The sequence below is a fragment of the Scyliorhinus canicula genome, chromosome 21 (genome assembly GCF_902713615.1).
Source record: "Scyliorhinus canicula chromosome 21, sScyCan1.1, whole genome shotgun sequence".
In the NCBI taxonomy this organism is placed as follows: domain Eukaryota; kingdom Metazoa; phylum Chordata; class Chondrichthyes; order Carcharhiniformes; family Scyliorhinidae; genus Scyliorhinus; species Scyliorhinus canicula.
This window is the reverse complement of record NC_052166.1, coordinates 60,567,209-60,583,903: the sequence shown is the minus strand read 5'-3', so window position 1 is coordinate 60,583,903 and position 16,695 is coordinate 60,567,209. Positions and strand designations below refer to the sequence as shown.

Here is a 16,695-nt window from a genome sequence, read left to right as displayed (position 1 = left end):
CACAAATGCTGGCCTGGTCAGGGATGCCCATATCCCAATAAACAAAGAAAAAAAAATCCCCTCCAAAGATTGAATAAAAATGCCCAGAGATTTAATACCACCAACTGCACGGTGAAGAATGTTATTCATAAATTATTAATCATCATTTTTGCATCTGATGACAATCCTGGCTTAGAATCAAACTTATTTCCACAACTTAAACCTCTGCATTTTCATAACAGAGCCTCAAGTGTTTTCATGCAACAGCCCAAAGGCTAAAAACGAAACAAAATTTGACATGTTTCTGGACCACGGGTTGTTCATTTGTTGACTGCATGGCCATGAAGCAGGCCCCAGGCTCCTGATAGATTTCTATTCAAAGGGTACCCCAGGGATCCATCGCTTCCGGGTTGCAGCGCAACTGTTTCCGGGTCCAGCAGAGCAACATGGCGGCGCCCATCGGTCTCCGTCTGGAGTTCAGGTTGGTTCTTTTCACGCCCGGGCTTGCGGGAATCGCTCGGTCCGCCCCGGCGGCGGAGGGTTACAGTGCGGACACGCGTCCGGGCCGCTTTACTGCGATTTTAAGCCGCCCTCTGGAAACAGGCGGAGCGACAAAGTGCGAACTCTACCCCCACCCCCCAAACGGGACTCTCACTCTGTAACCGCCTGCCTCCCCGCACTCTGTCATCCCCCCCCCCCCCGTCATCCCCCCTCTCCGTCACCCCCCCCTCTCTGTCACCCCCCCTCTCTGTCACCCCCCCCCTCTCTGTCACCCCCCCTCTCTGTCACCCCCCCTCTCCGTCACCCCCTCCCTCTCCGTCACCCCCTCCCTCTCCGTCACCCCCTCCCTCTCCGTCACCCCCTCCCTCTCCGTCACCCCCCCCCTCTCTGTCACCCCCCCCTCTCTGTCACCCCCCCCCTCTCTGTCACCCCCCCCTCTCTGTCATCCCCCCCTCTCTGTCATCCCCCCCTCTCTGTCACCCCCCCTCTCTGTCACCCCCCCTCTCTGTCACCCCCCCCTCTCTGTCACTCCCCCTCTCTCTGTCACCCCCCCCTCTCTGTCACCACCCCCTCTCCCCCCCCTCTCTGTCACCACCCCCCCCGTCTCTGTCAACCAGGCGCCCCCTCTCTGTCACCCCCCCTCTCTGTCACCCCCCCTCTCTGTCCCCCCCCCCTCTCTGTCCCCCCCCCCTCTCTGTCACCCCCCCCTCTCTGTCCCCCCCCCTCTCTGTCACCCCCCCTCTCTGTCACCCCCCCCCCCTCTCTGTCACCCCCCCTCTCTGTCACCCCCCCCCTCTCTGTCACCCCCCCCTCTCTGTCACCCCCCCCTCTCTGTCACCCCCCCCCTCTCTGTCACCCCCCCTCTGTCTCTGTCACCCCCCCCTCTCTGTCACCCCCCCTCTCTGTCACCCCCCCCTCTCTGTCACCCCCCCCTCTCTGTCACCCCCCTCTCTGTAACCCACCCCTCTCTGTAACCCCCCCTCTCTGTCACCCCCCCCTCTCTGTCACCCCCCGTCACACCCCCCCCCCTCTCTGTCACCCCCCCTCTCGGTCACCCCCCCCGCTCTGTCACCCCCCCCTCTCTGTCACCCCCCCCTCTCTGTCACCCCCGCTCTGTACCCACCCCTCTCTGTAACCCACCCCTCTGTCACCCCCCCCTCTCGTCACCCCACCTCTCTTTCACCCCCCCCCTCTCTGTCACCCCCCTCTGTCAACCCACCCCCTCTGTCGACCCCCCCACCCCTCTGTCACCCACCCCCTCTGTCCCCCGCCCTCTTGTCACCCCCCCCCCCCCGCTGGTCACCCCCCTCTCTGTCACCCCCCTCTCTGTCACCCCCCCCTCTCGTCACCCCCCTATCTGTCACCCCCCCCTCTCTGCACTCCCCCCTCTCTGTCACCCCCCCTCTCTGTCACCCCCCCTCTCTGTCACCACCCCCTCTCTGGTCACCCCCCCCTCTCTGTCACCACCCCCTCTCTGTCATCATCCCCCCTCTCTGTCACCCCCCCCTCTGTCATCCCCCCCCCCTGTCATCATCCCCCCCCCTGTCATCATCCCCCCCCTGTCATCATCCCCCCCCTCTCTGTCATCCCCCCCTCTCTGTCATCCCCCCCTCTCTGTCATCATCCCCCCCTCTCTGTCATCATCCCCCCCTCTCTGTCATCACCCCCCCTCTCTGTCATCACCCCCCCCCTCTGTCATCCCCCCCCCCTGTCATCCCCCCCCCCCTGTCATCCCCCCCCCCTGTCATCCCCCCCCTCTCTGTCATCCCCCCCTCTCTGTCATCAACCCCCCCTCTGTCATCCCCCCCTCTGTCATCCCCCCCCTCTGTCATCCCCCCCTCTCTCTGTCATCACCCCCCCCTCTCTGTCATCAACCCCCCCTCTCTGTCATCAACCCCCCTCTCTGTCATCCTCCCCCCTCTCTGTCATCCTCCCCCTCCACTCTGTCACCCCTCCCCCTCCACCCTGTCACCGATCCCCCTCCACCCTGTCACCGATCCCCCTCCACCCCTGTCACCGATCCCCCTCCACCCTGTCACCCCTCCCCCTCCTCCACCCTGTCACCCCTCCCCCTCCACCCTGTCACCCCTCCCCCTCCACCCTGTCACCCCTCCCCCTCCACCCTGTCACCCCTCCCCCTCCACCCTGTCACCCCTCCCCCTCCACCCTGTCACCCCTCCCCCTCCACCCTGTCACCCCTCCCCCTCCACCCTGTCACCCCTCCCCTCCACCCTGTCACCCCTCCCCTCCACCCTGTCACCCCCCCCTCCACCCTGTCACCCTCCCCCTCCCCCTGTCACCCCTCCCCCTCCACCCTTCACCCCCCCCCCTCCACCCTGTCACCCCTCCCCCTCCACCCTGTCACCCCTCCCCCCCCCTCCACCCTGTCACCCCCCCTCCCCCTCCACCCTGTCACCCCTCCCCCTCCACCCTGTCACCCCTCCCCCTCCACCCTGTCACCCCTCCCCCTCCACCCTGTCACCCCCCCCCCTCCACCCTGTCACCCCTCCCCACTACACCCTGTCACCCTCCACCTCCACCTGTCACCCCTCCCCCTCCACCTCCTGCACCCCTCCCCTCACCCTGTCACCCTCCCCCTCCACCCTGTCACCCCCTACCCCTACACCTGTCACCCCTCCCCCCACGGTCACCCCTCCCCCACCCGGTCACCCTCCCCCTCCACCTCCACCTTGTCACCCCCCCCCTCCACCTCCACCCTGTCACCTCCCCCTCCACTCCACCCGTCACCCCTCCCCCTCCACCGTCACCCCTCCCCCTCACCCTGTCACCCTCCCCCCACCCTGTCACCACTCCCCGTAACCCCCCCCCGCACCCTGTAACCCATCCCCTCCACCATGTCACCCTCCCCCTCCACCTGTCACCCCTCCCACTCCACCCTGTCACCCCCCTCCACCTCCACCCTGGTCACCCCTCCACCTCCACCCTGTCACCCCTCCCCCTCACCTGTCACCCCTCCCCCTCCACCCTGTCACCCCTCCCCCTCCACCTGTCACCCCTCCCCCTCCACCCTGTCCCCCCCCTCCCCTCCACCCTGTCACCCCTCCCCCTCCACCCTGTCACCCCTCCCCCTCCACCCTGTCACCCCTCCCCCTCCACCCTGTCACACCCCTCCCCTCCACCCTGTCACCCCTCCCCCTCCACCCTGTCACCCCTCCCCCTCCACCCTGTCACCCTCCCCCTCCACCTGTCACCCCCCCCCCCCTCCACCCTGTCACCCCTCCCCCTCCACCCTGTCACCCCTCCCCCTCCACCCTGTCACCCCTCCCCCTCCACCTGCCCCCTCCCCTCCACCCTGTCTCCCTCCACCCTGTCACCCCTCCCCTCCACCCTGTCACCCCTCCCCTCCACCCTGTCACCCCTCCCCTCCACCCTGTCACCCCTCCCCTCCACCCTGTCCCCCTCCCCTCCACCCTGTCACCCCTCCCCTCCACCCTGTCACCCCTCCCCTCCACCCTGTCACCCCCCCCTCCCTCCACCTGTCACCCCTCCCCTCCACCCCTCCCCCCACCCCCCCCTCCTCCACCCTGTCACCCCTCCCCCTCCCCCTGTCACCCCCCCCCTCCACCCTGTCACCCCCCCCCCTCCACCCTGTCACCCCTCCCCTCCACCCTGTCACCCCTCCCCCTCGACCTGTCACCCCTCCCCTCCACCCTGTCACCCCTCCCTCCCCTCCCCCCTCCACCCTGTCACCTCTCCCCCTCCACCCCTGTCACCCCTCCCCCTCCACCCTGTCACCCCCTCCCCCTCCACCCTGTCACCCTCCCCCTCCACCTGTCACCCCTCCCCTCCACCCTGCCCCCTCCCCCCTCCACCCTGTCACCCCTCCCCCTCCACCCTGTCACCCCCCCCCCCTCCACCCTGTCACCCCTCCCCCTCCACCCTGTCACCCCTCCCCCTCCACCCTGTCATCCCCCCCTCCACCCTGTCATCCCCCCCCTCCACCTGTCTCCCCCCCTCCACCCTGTCATCCCCCCTCCACTCTGTCATCCCCCCCCTCCACTCTGTCATCCCCCCCCTCCACTCTGTCATCCCCCCCCTCCACTCTGTCATCCCCCCCCTCCACTCTGTCATCCCCCCCCTCCACTCTGTCATCCCCCCCTCCACTCTGTCATCCCCCCCCCTCCACTCTGTCATCCCCCCCCCTCCACTCTGTCATCCCCCCCCTCCCCTCTGTCATCCCCCCCCCTCCACTCTGTCATCCCCCCCTCCACTCTGTCATCCCCCCCCCCCCCTCTGTCATCCCCCCCCCTCCCACTCTGTCATCCCCCCCCCTCCACTCTGTCATCCCCCTCCACCCTGTCACCCCTCCCCCTCCACCCTGTCACCCCTCCCCCTCCATCCTGTCACCCCTCCCCCTCCACCCTGTCACCCCTCCCCCTCCATCCTGTCACCCCTCCCCCTCCACCCTGTCACCCCTCCCCCTCCACCCTGTCACCCCTCCCCTCCACCCTTGTCACCCTCCCCTCCACCTGTCACCCCTCCCCCTCCACCCTGTCACCCCTCCCCCTCCACCCTGTCACCCCTCCCCCTCCACCCTGTCACCCCTCCCCCTCCACCCTGTCCACCCCTCGCCCCTCCACCCTGTCCACCCTCCCCCTCCACCCTGTCACCCATCCCCCTCCACCCTGTCACCCCTCCCCCTCCACCCTGTCACCCCTCCCCCTCCACCCTGTCACCCCTCCCCCTCCACCCTGTCCCCCCTCCCCCTCCACCCTGTCACCCCTCCCCCTCCACCCTGTCACCCCTCCCCTCCACCCTGTCACCCCTCCCCCTCCACCCTGTCACCCCTCCCCCTCCACCCTGTCACCCTCCCCCTCCACCCTGTCACCCCTCCCCCTCCACCCTGTCACCCCTCCCCCTCCACCCTGTCACCCCTCCCCCTCCACCTGTCACCCCTCCCTCCACCCTGTCACCCCTCCCCTCCCCCCTGTCACCCCTCCCCTCCACCCTGTCCCCCCTCCCCTCCCCCCTGTCACCCCTCCCCCTCCACCCTGTCACCCCTCCCCCTCCACCCTGTCATCCCCCCCCTCCACCCTGTCATCCCCCCCTCCACCCTGTCATCCCCCCCTCCACCCTGTCATCCCCCCTCCACTCTGTCATCCCCCCTCCACTCTGTCATCCCCCCCCTCCACTCTGTCATCCCCCCCTCCACTCTGTCATCCCCCCCCTCCACTCTGTCATCCCCCCCTCCACTCTGTCATCCCCCCCCCTCCACTCTGTCATCCCCCCCCTCCACTCTGTCATCCCCCCCTCCACTCTGTCATCCCCCCCTCCACTCTGTCATCCCCCCCTCCACTCTGTCATCCCCCCCCTCCACTCTGTCATTCCCCCCCCTCCACTCTGTCATCCCCCTCCACTCTGTCATCCCCCCCTCCACTCTGTCATTCCCCCCCCCTCCACTCTGTCATTCCCCCCCCCCCCCCTCCACTCTGTCATTCCCCCCCCCTCCACTCTGTCATCCCCCCCCCCCTCCACTCTGTCATTCCCCCCCCCCCCTCCACTCTGTCATTCCCCCCTCCCTCCACTCTGTCATCCCCATGCAACCATCCCTCCCTGGGGCACTGCCCAAGCAGTGAGGGGTGGTACTGGGGTAGTACTCCGGCATCACCCTTGAGCCAAGTGCACGGCTTGGGAGACTAGCCGGGTTTCACGTTGATCTGTCCTCACCCTGACGTGAATGGACTTTCCTATGGCTGGGTTTGGTGTACAGGCCAGATAATGATATGCTAATGTATGCAAATTATATTCCCGATGTTCACTCCATTATGTCAATGGCGAGGGAAAGGAACGATTGTGTCACACTTACACGCTGGTGTGTAACGCAATTTGGGCATTTTGTGAGATTTTCCACTCGCGTTGCCGCACCCGCCCAATGAAAACGGGCGCAAGAAAATCTCAGCCAAGGCTCCCTATCACACAATTTCAGTCCCGTCCATCTCACTGAGCCGCATGGTCTGATCCTGGCACTTCCTACACTCATTCACAAGACTGCCGTTATTTTCTTGTTTTTATTCCTCTTGAAGGTGGTGATTTATAGGAATGGTGTTCTGAATGGCGGCAGGCCTCCGGGATAGTGTCCATTCGTCACGTATGAGATCAGCCAGAGTGCTGCCAATCGCTCTTAACAATGAGATGCACAGCTGAGTCGGAACCTCTCCCTGCTCAGATTTCAGCATGGTTTCTGATGGAATTGATTGGGATTTCTGATTCTCTCCCAAATAGTATGGCAATTCCAACTGTTTTCCCTACTGAACTTCTTCAAGCATAATTGAATTTTGCCTGTATCGATATATTGGCTGCAAAAGCAATGCCTAATTTGTTGATTGAGTGTACAGTGAAGCAGCGATTGGAACCAATGGCAATTTGGGAAGAGTCCATTCAGTTGGTTATATAGCTTGAGGGGTTAATCAGGCTTTCCCAGTTATTGGTGCCCTGCTGTTGGTGCTGGTATGAAAACAGGCAACAGTGTGGCATTGCTGAGGCTATGGTTAAAGTGTGTGGTTAGTTTAGAATGGAGGGAGTATGACACTTTATTGAACTCATCCTCTTCCTGATTTGGGACTGTTTAACTCTGGTTGAAGATGAGTTGAAAGCTGCTCTGTTCCCCAGTACCAATAATGCATCATCTTCAGAAACACTGAAGCAATCCACGCCCATACAACATTCAGGCTTGGGCTGATAAGTGGTAAGTTAAATTGGCACAAACACCAGTGCCAGGTAACGGCTGTCTCACCGTCCCAAACAAGAGAATGTAACCATCTCCCCATGACATTCAGTGGCTGTACCATTGCTGAATCAACATCCTGTGGGAGTTGGAAACTCAACTGGACTATATAAATACTGTGGCTACAAGAGCAGGTCAAAGGATGGGACCTGCAGAGATTAACTCAACAACTGACCCCCCCCCCCATACCTGTCCACCATCTACAAGGCACCATCTATGAGTGCAGCTCCAACAACACTCAAGAAGCTCAACACGGTCCAGGGCAAAGCAGACTGCTTGATTGACACTCCATAAACCGCCGGAAATATTCAATCCCCCTCAGCACAGTGGCAGCCGTGTGTGCCATCTACAAAATACACTGCAGGATCTCACCAAGGCACCTTCAACATCACCTTCCAAACCCCTGACTCCTACCACCTAGAATGACAACGGCATGAAATAATTGGAACAGCATCAATTGAAAATTCCCCTCCTAGCCACGCACCATCCTGACGTGGAGCGACAGTGCTGTTCCTTCACTATTGTTGGGTCAATCTGCGAACTCCCTGAGAATCTCTAGAATCATAGAATCTCCACCTTCCTAACAGCACTGTGGGAGTAACCACAGGGACCGCAGGGGTTCCATGTGGTGGCTGAACAGCATGTTCTCGAGGGCATTGGCAATCGGCAATAAAAATGCTGGCCAAGCCGGAGGTGCCCACATCCCGTGAAAGAATAATTAAAAACAAGGTGGGTGGCACTGTAGCACAGTGGTTAGCACAGTTGCTTCACAGCTCCAGGGTCCCAGGTTCGATTCCCGGCTGGGTCACTGTCTGTGCGGAGTCTGCATGTTCTCCCCGTGTCTGCGAGGGTTTCCTCCCACAGTCCAAAGATGTGCGGGTTAGGTGGATTGGCCATGCTAAATTGCCCCTTAGTAACCAAAAAGGTTAGATAGGGTTACGGGGATAGGGTGGAGGTGTGGGCTTCGGTAGGGTGCTCTTTCCAAGGGCCGATGCAGAATTGATGGGCCAACTGGCCTCCTGCACTGTAAATTCTATGATTCTATGATATGGAAATGACTTCTCTTTTCATTCACTTTGTGAAGAGTTAAATAATTCAACTTTATTCTCTGCAATTAATCCATTATAGAGGTGGCGCTGAGCTGCTCTTCAATGGGGTGAAAGATCAAAACGTCACATTGCCTGACCAGCCTACACCATGTGAGTATTGGACTTCTTTGGAGTTCACTGCTGGTTGTTGAAAATAATTTCAATTGCGATGCCTAAACTGACAGCTCGTAGCAAAGCAGAGGAATGGAAATCTGCACCTGTTGTACACCTGGTGGGGAGAAAGAGAGGGCTGTTGGGGACAAGACGTAAGAAAATGAGGTGCTGGTCTATAAATTCTTCCCCACACTTGTGATAACTGAACCACTGTGATTAGACACTTTCTCCTGCTGCTCCTCCCCCTTCCTGCTGTTGTGTGATCCCCCTCCAAAGAGAAGTTTAAAATCCAGGCCAGATAAGGGGGAAAAAAACTCTGAAAAATTCCCCTCGGACATTTTGAACCAGTCCAAACGATCAGTTGGACAAAGTGTTTTTATTTTATCTGTTAATTGACGTTTCTTTCATGTGATGCGATATCTGTCCCGGTCAACAACAGTGGTTAGCACTGCTGCCTCACTGCGCCAGGGTCCCAGGTTCGATTCCCGGCCTGAGTCACTGTCTGTGCAGAGTCTGCACGTTCTCCCCGTGTCTGCGTGGGTTTCCTCCGGGTGCTCCGGTTTCCTCCCACAGTCCAAAGATGGGCAGGTTAGGTGGATTGAGGCTAAATCGCCTCTTGGTGTCCAACGGTTAGGTGGGGTTATGGATATTGGGCCTAGGTAGGCTGTTCTTTCGCGGGGGGTGGGTCAGTGCAGACTTGAAGGCCGAATGGCCTCCTTCTGCACTGTATGGAATTCTAAGAACTCGTCCAACTCCCTTTTGAAGATGTGCTGTAAAGAGTTGTCTCACTCCCACACTAACCTTCAAATTGTTTCGGAGCCTCACTGCTTCAGGGCAACGAGCAATTGTCTAACATCCAGCCTATTTGTATCTCTGTGTACAATAGTTTAAACACAGGCCCCCTTATATGGTCGCTGATGTACAGTGACTGAAATAGGCATGATTTCCTTATTGTACAATTCTCACTGAGCTTTGGATTGTATTTCCTGACTGCATCCACCGTTCTATAAAAAAACAAAAACTACGGATCTGGAATGTAATGTATTGCGGCCCTGCTTAAATGAATATCTTTGAGAGTAATTGGGTCCAATGAACGCAAACTATTTGCTCTCTCCTACTGAAATTTGGCTGCTGTGCGCTTAACTACTGTTGTAATTAGCTTATCGTCACTTTAATATCCCTGGCAGTTTCTGTGATTAATCTCTCACTTGTTGCTCTGTGTTCTGATCGGTTAAGTCATGGGGGACAGTGAAGTTATACAAAAGTTGCCGTGTTAGCATTTAACTAAGCAAGCCAGGATCAGTGATAAGTTATCAGATCTGGAAACTCATTTCTTTGGATGCCCTGTCTCCTGGCGGCACGCTAGCACAGTGGTTAGCACTGTTGCTACACAGCGCCAGGGTTCCAGGTTCGATTCCCGGCTTGGGTCACTGTCTGTGCGGAGTCTGCACGTTCTCCCCGTGTCTGCGTGGGTTTCCTCCGGGTGCTCCGGTTTCCTCCCACAAGTCCTGAGAGGCGTGCTGTTAGGTCATTTGGACATTCCGAATTCTCCCTCCGTGTACCCGAACAGGCGCCGGAGTGTGGCGACTAGGGGATTTTCACAGTAACTTCATTGTGGTGTTAATGTAAGCTTACTTGTGACAATAAAAAGATTATTATTATTCAATGTTTCTTAAAATAAGCCTTACAAAACAAAAATATTCACTCCAACTATTTACAGTGCAGTGAACAAACATTGAGTGAGTCTCAGTTAGGCCATTATGAGTTCAGTTAGTTACTAAAATAAACTGATTTACGAACGCACATAGAAAAATATGTACAAAAGTACAAACATGAATTAGGAGCACGAGTGGGCCATTCGGCCCCTTGAACTTGTGCCATGATCTTGATAACAACATGGGTGATCTGACTGTGGCATCAATTGTACTTCCCTGTCTACCCTTTACACAACTTGACTTCCTTGTCAATTAAGACTTTATCGAAAGCAATCTTAAATAATATTCAATGCACCTCCTGCTTCTCCAGCTGTCTGGGGAAGAGAATTCCACAAACTAATAACCCAGAGAGAGAGAGAATTTCTTCTCATCTCTATCTTAAAGGAGAGGCTTTGTGTTTTTTCATTATGTCCACGAGTTCTGGTCTCTCCCATTGTGTGTGTGTGAGGGAGGGGGGTGTGTGTGTGGGAGGGGGGCTTGTGTGTGTGGGAGGGGGGCTTGTGTGTGTGGAGGGGGGCTTGTGTGTGTGGGAGGGGGGCTTGTGTGTGTGGGAGGGGGGTTGTGTGTGTGGGAGGGGGGGCTTGTGTGTGTGGGAGGGGGGCTTGTGTGTGTGGGAGGGGGGCTTGTGTGTGTGGGAGGGGGGTGTGTGTGTGGAAGGGGGGTTGTGTGTGTGGGAGGGGGTTGTGTGGTGGGGGGTGTTGTGTGTGGTAGGGGGGTTGTGTGTGTGTGGAGGGGGGGGGGGGTTGTGTGTGTGGGAGGGGGGGGGTTGTGGGAGGGTGAGCTTGTGTGGGGGGGGGGCTTGTGTGTGTGGGAGGGGGGGGTGGTGTGTGGGGGGGGCTTGTGTTGTGTGGGGGGGGGGGTGTGTGTTGTGTTTGTGCTGTGGTGTGTGTGTGTGTGTGGGTGTGTGTGTGTGGGTCGGGGCTGTGTGTGTGTGGGCTGGTTGTGTGGTGGGGGGCTGTGTGTGTGTGGGAGGGGGGGGCTGTTGTGTGTGTGGGGGGGGGACTGTGTGGTGTGGGAGGGGGGGCTTGTGTGTGTGGGAGGGTGGGGGGGGGCTTGTGTGTGTGTGTGGGAGGGGTGTGTGGGAGGGTGTTGTGGGGGGGTGTTGTGGGGGGTTTGTGTGTGTGGTGGGGGGGTTTGTGTGTGTGGTGGGGGGGTTTGTGTGTGTGGTGGGGGGGTTTGTGTGTGTGGTGGGTGGGGGGTTGTGTGTGTGTGTGGTGGGGGGGGTTTTGTGTGTGTGTGTGTGGTGGGGGGGTTTGTGTGTGTGTGTATGGTGGGGGGGGGGTTTGTGTGTGTGTGTGTGGTGGGGGGGGGTTTGTGTGTGTGTGTGTGTGGGGGGGTTTGTGTGTGGTGTGTGTGGTGGGGGGGGGTTTGTGTGTGTGTGTGTGGTGGGGGGGGTTTGTGTGTGTGTGTGTGTGTGGTGGGGTGGGGGGTTTGTGGTGTGTGTGTGGTGGGGGGGGTTTGTGTGTGTGTGTGTGTGTGGTGGGGGGGGTTTGTGTGGTGTGTTGTGGGTGGGGGGGGTTGTGTGTGTGTGTGTGTGGTTGGGGGGGTTTGTGTGTGTGTGTGGTGGGGGGGGTTTGTGTGTGTGTGTGTGTGTGTGTGTTGTGGTGGGGGGTTTGTGTGTGTGTGTGTGTGTGGGGGGGGGTGTGTGTGTGTGTGTGTGTGTGGTGGGGGGGGGGTTTGTGTGTGTGTGGTGGGGGGGGTTTGTGTGTGTGTGTGTGGTGGGGGGGGTTTGTGTGTGTGTGTGGTGGGGGGGGTTTGTGGGTGTGTGGTGGTGGGGGGGTTTGTGTGTGTGTGGTGTGTGTGGGTGGTGGGGTGTAGTGTGGGGGTGTGGTGGGTGTGTGTGTGGTGGGGGGTGTGTTGTGTGGTGGGGTGTGTGTTGTGTTGTGGTGGGTGTGTGTGTGTGTGTGGGGGTAGTTTGTTGTTGTGTGTGTGTTGGGGGTGTGTGTTGTGGTGTGTGTGGGGGGGGTGTGGTGTGTGTGTGGTGGGGGGGGTGTGTGTGTGTGTGGTGTGGGGGGTGTGTGGTGTGTGGGGGGTGTGTGTGTGTGTGGTGGGGGGTGTGTGTGTGTGGTGGGGGGGGTGGTTTGTGTGTTGTGTGTGTGGTGGGGGGGTTTGTGTGTGTGTGTGTGGTTGGGGGGGGTTTTGTGGTGGGTGTGTGTGGTGGGGGGGGTTTGTGTGTGTGTGTGTGGTGGGGGGGTTTGTGTGTGTGTGTGTGGTTGGGGGGGGTTTGTGTGTGTGTGTGGTTGGGGGGTTTGTGTGTGTGGTGGGGGGGTTTTTGTGTGTGTGTGGTGGTGGGGTTTGTGTGTGTGTGTGTGTGTGGTGGGGGGTTGTGTGTGTGTGTGTGTGTGTGTGTGTGGTGTGTTGTGTGGGATTGTGTGTGGTGGGGGGTTCTGCCTGTGTGTGTGTGTGTGGTGGGGGGGTTGTGTGTGTGTGTGTGGTGGGGGGGGTTTGGTGTGTGTGGTGGGGGGGGTTTGTGTGTGTGTGTGGTGGGGGGGGGGGTTGGTGCGTGTGTGTGGTGGGGGGGGGTTTGTGTGTGTGTGTGTGGTGGGGGGGTTGGTGTGTGTGTGGTGGGGGGGTTGTGCGTGTGTGTGGTGGTGGGGGTTGTGTGTGTGTGTTGGGGGGGGGTTGTGTGTGTGTGTGGTGGGGGGTTGTGTGTGTGTGTGTGGTGGGGGGGTTGTGTGTGTGTGTGTGGTGGGGGTTTGTGTGTGTGTGTGGTGGGGGGGGTTAGTGTGTGTGTGTGGGGGGGGGGGTTGTGTGTGTGTGTGTGTGTGTGTGTGTGTGGGGTGGGGGGGTTGTGTGTGTGTGTGGTGGTGGGGGGGTTAGTGTGTGTGTGGTGGGGGGGGGGGGGGTAGGTGTGTGTGTGTGTGGTGGGGGGGGTTAGTGTGTGTGTGGTGGGGGGGGTAGTGTGTGTGTGGTGGGGGGGTAGTGTGTGTGTGTGTGTGTGTGTATGTGTGGTGGGGGGGTAGTGTGTGTGTGTGGTGGGGGGTAGTGTGTGTGTTTGTGTGTGGGTGTGTGGTGGGGGGGTAGTGTGTGTGTGGTGGGGGGGGTAGTGTGTGTGTGGGTGGGGGGGTTTGTGTGTGTGTGGTGGGGTGGTTGTGTGTGTGTGTGGTGGGGGGGGTGGGTTGTGTGTGTGTGTGTGGTGTGTGTGTGTGTGTGGTGGTGGGGGGGGTTGTGTGTGTGTGTGTGGTGGGGGGTTTGTGTGTGTGGGTGGTGTGGTGGGTGGGGTGGTTTGTGTGTGTGGTGGGGGGGTTTGTGTGTGTGGTGTGTGGTGGGGTGGGTTGTGTGTGTGTGTGTGTTGTGTGTGGTGGGGGGGTGTTGTGTGTGGTGTGTGTTGTGTGTGTGTGTGTGTGGTGGGGGGGTTGTGTGTGTGTGTGGGTTTGTTGTGCGTGTGTGGTGGGGGGGGTTGTGTGTGTGTGTGTGTGTGTGGGGGGGGTGTTGGTGTGTGTGTGTTGGGGGGGGGTGTGTGTGTTGTGTGTTGTGTGTGTGTGTGTGTGTGTGGGGGGGGGTTTGTGTGTGTGTGTGGGGGGGGGTTGTTGTGTGTGGTTGGGGGGGGTTGTGTGTGTTGTGTGTGTGTGTGTGTGTGTGTGTGGTGGGGGGGGTTGTGTGTGTGGTGGGTTTGTTGTGCGTGTGTGGTGGGGTGGGGGTTGTGTGTGTGTGTGGTGGGGGGGTTGTGTGTGTGTGTGGTGTGTGTGGGGTTGTGTGTGTGTCTGGTGGGGGGTGTGTGTGTGTGTGGTGGGGGGGTTTTTTTGTGTGTGTGTGTGTGTGTGTGGTGGGGGGGTGTGGTGTGTGTGTTGGTTGGGGGTGTGTGTGTGTGTGTGGTGTGTGTGTGTGTGTGTGTGTGGTGGGGTTGTGTGTGTGTGGTTTGTTGTGCGTGTGTGTGTGTGTGGTGGGGGTTGTGTGTCTGTTTGTGTGTTGGGACATAAATGTGACCTTTGTGATGCTGTATTTTGAGTGTCTGTCAGTCAGTCTGTGTACAATAGCAGGTACTGTTTTATGATCTCAAGATTCGAGGTGTTTAGCAACAAGTGGCTTGTAGTTTTCTGGTTATTTAATTGGTGTGTTCCTCCCTGCCATTTCTGATCTACAAAAAGTTATGCTTTGAACAACTCGTCCAGGTGGGAGATGGAATTCCATCAAACTCCCCTCCCCACCAGCTCTCTCCCCCCAGCCAGTTCACAAAGCAGCTCTCGTTGCCCTCTCTAAGGTTTTGCCTTGTATAGTATTATATGTTCTTGTAAGGGCTGCTCCAGTGGGTGAATGAAATTTTGACTGCCTTTCCCTTCTCCTTTTGTACTTGATAACCGTTCCATGGACATTTGCATCTCCCCCCCCCCCCTTTCCCCTTTCCCCCGGGGTCAGGTCAGGTAAGCTATGGGCCAGTGGTCGAGGCAGTGCTGGGTAACCATGGCGTTGCTCCAGCAATGCAGCCTGGACCGTGACCGTTGTCCTGCTGGGGAGCTCTCAATATTGTCCGTGGAAGGACAAACAGATAAACAAAAAGGGCCCTCGGCTCCATCAGGGCTTGCTGCAGACAAGAATTTCAAGCTGTTGAATTGTAACAGTGGGTGGCTGGCAAGTGCGGAGACAAAGGGAAAATGCCTTTACTTGGCAAATGAGTGAAAACCGCCATGGCTTCTCTTGAAGGTTGGCTCACGGCCTCCTCCCTCCATGATTCAGCAAGGTTATCTGTGTGTGTGGGGGGCACTGTGCCAATCGAGCTGGGAAGCCCCGAGTTCGATCCGCTCCGAGTTCATAGCCAGGAAAGCAAGTAACAACTGCAGTTGGCTTTGATGCCCTGGGTTTGGGTGGGTGGGGGAGGGAGGAGCCTCAGCTCCACTTTTTCATAGAATTTACAGTGCAGAAGGAGGCCATTCAGCCCACCGAGTCTGCACCGGCTCTTGGAAAGAGCACCCTACCCAAGGTCAACAACTCCACCCTATCCCCATAACCCAGTAACCCCACCCAACACTAAGGGAAACTTTGGACACTTAGGGCAATTTATCACGGCCAATCCACCTAACCTGCAGACTCCGCACTGACAGTGACCCAAGCCGGAATCGAACCTGGGACCCTGGAGCTGTGAAGCGATTGTGCTATCCACAATGCTACCGTGCTGCCCCACTTCTGATAGTAATCCTGTGATCCCTGCTGGTAGGTGCGGTCACCCAATGGGTGCCTGGCTGTGATGCTTTTCACAGTCAAATAACTACCAAGCATGAGGAATGATCAGCCAATCTGTTTGATTCCTGGCTTGGGTCACTGTCTGTGCGGAGTCTCCCCGTGTCTGCGTGGGTTTCCTCTGGGTGCTCCGGTTTCCTCCCACAAGTCCCGAAAGTCATGCTTGTTAGGTGAATTCTCCCTCCGTGTACCCGAACAGGCGCCGGAATGTGGCGACTCGGGGCGTTTCACAGTAACTTCATTGCAGTCTTAATGTAAGCAACTTGGAACGTAGAACATAGAATGCAGAAGGAGGCCATTCGGCTCATCGAATCTGCACCGACACACTTAAACCCTCACTTCCACCCTATCTCCGTAATCCAATAACCCCTCCTAACCTTTTATTTTTGGTCACTAAGGGCAAATTAGCATGGCCAATCCACCTAACCTGCCCATCTTTGGATTGTGGGAGGAAACCAGAGCACCCGGAGGAAACCCACGCAGACACTGGGCGAACATGCAGACTCCGCACAGACAGTGACCCAGCGGGGAATCAAACCTGGGACCCTGGCGCTGTGAAGCCACAGTGCTAACCACTGTGCTATCGTACTTGTGACACTCAAAGATTCTGATGAAAGGGACCGCCGTTTCTAATTTTGCGACTGCTGCTCCCACGTATTTGTCCCCTGAATCTTGCAGCAGACTCCAGTAACACCGTCCAGGTCGGTGTTCGGCGCTGAGCAGAGCGACGTGGAGTGGTCATTTTCTGCAATGAGATCCAAAACACCAGTAAGGTATGAGACCAGGAGACGGGATAATACCAGCCCAGGATCACTGAGTTTCCAGCTAGAGATCTGGAAAACCAAATCCTGGGAATGGAATTGTGTTCAAAGAAGTAGGTGCTGGGAAGGAGTGGGAATCCACTGAGCAGATTTGGCCGTGATCGAAGGACGCATTGTGGATGGGAGAAGTTGGCTGCCTGGAGTTAGGTCTGTCTTTCCAGCTGTTTTGTAAATTGGCCTCGGATGTCCGAATGAGCCTGCCCCACCAGCACCAGCAACCTCAACGTTTAAGAGATCAGGGTGCCAATTTTAAAGGACGCCGTAATTTTAAATAAAATCAAGCCCCCCCCTCCCATTCCCTATGGACACAGGAAACCACCGCCACGTGGACAGGGGAGCCACGGACCTTTCCAATAAAGCCCACTCCTCTCCGTCACTGCTCCCAGTACTGCCAGGGGGCACTGCCAGGATAACCGGCACAACCATTCACCGAGCAAAGCAGACAGCAAAGAATTTTCCGTACTTAATGTGACGATGAAGGGCAACACATCGTCTTCTCTCGTCCCCTACACCCCTGGGTCTTCCGACACTCCAAAGATTAACACGTCTGGAATCTG

The 16,695-nt window shown here is 58.3% G+C and overlaps 1 protein-coding gene across 2 annotated transcripts in view; it reads left to right on the top strand.

The window, feature by feature from the left end:
• The first annotated feature begins 390 nt into the window (after positions 1 to 390).
• The window catches only part of urm1 (ubiquitin related modifier 1), a 69,796-nt gene continuing 53,491 nt past the window's right edge, over positions 391 to 16,695 (top strand). For both annotated transcript variants that reach the window (XM_038782279.1, XM_038782277.1), the window contains exons 1-2: positions 391 to 460; positions 8,354 to 8,424. In XM_038782279.1, coding sequence (XP_038638207.1) covers positions 426 to 460; positions 8,354 to 8,424 — 106 coding nt within the window. In that variant the 5' untranslated portion in view covers positions 391 to 425. The remainder of the gene's footprint in view (positions 461 to 8,353; positions 8,425 to 16,695) is intronic.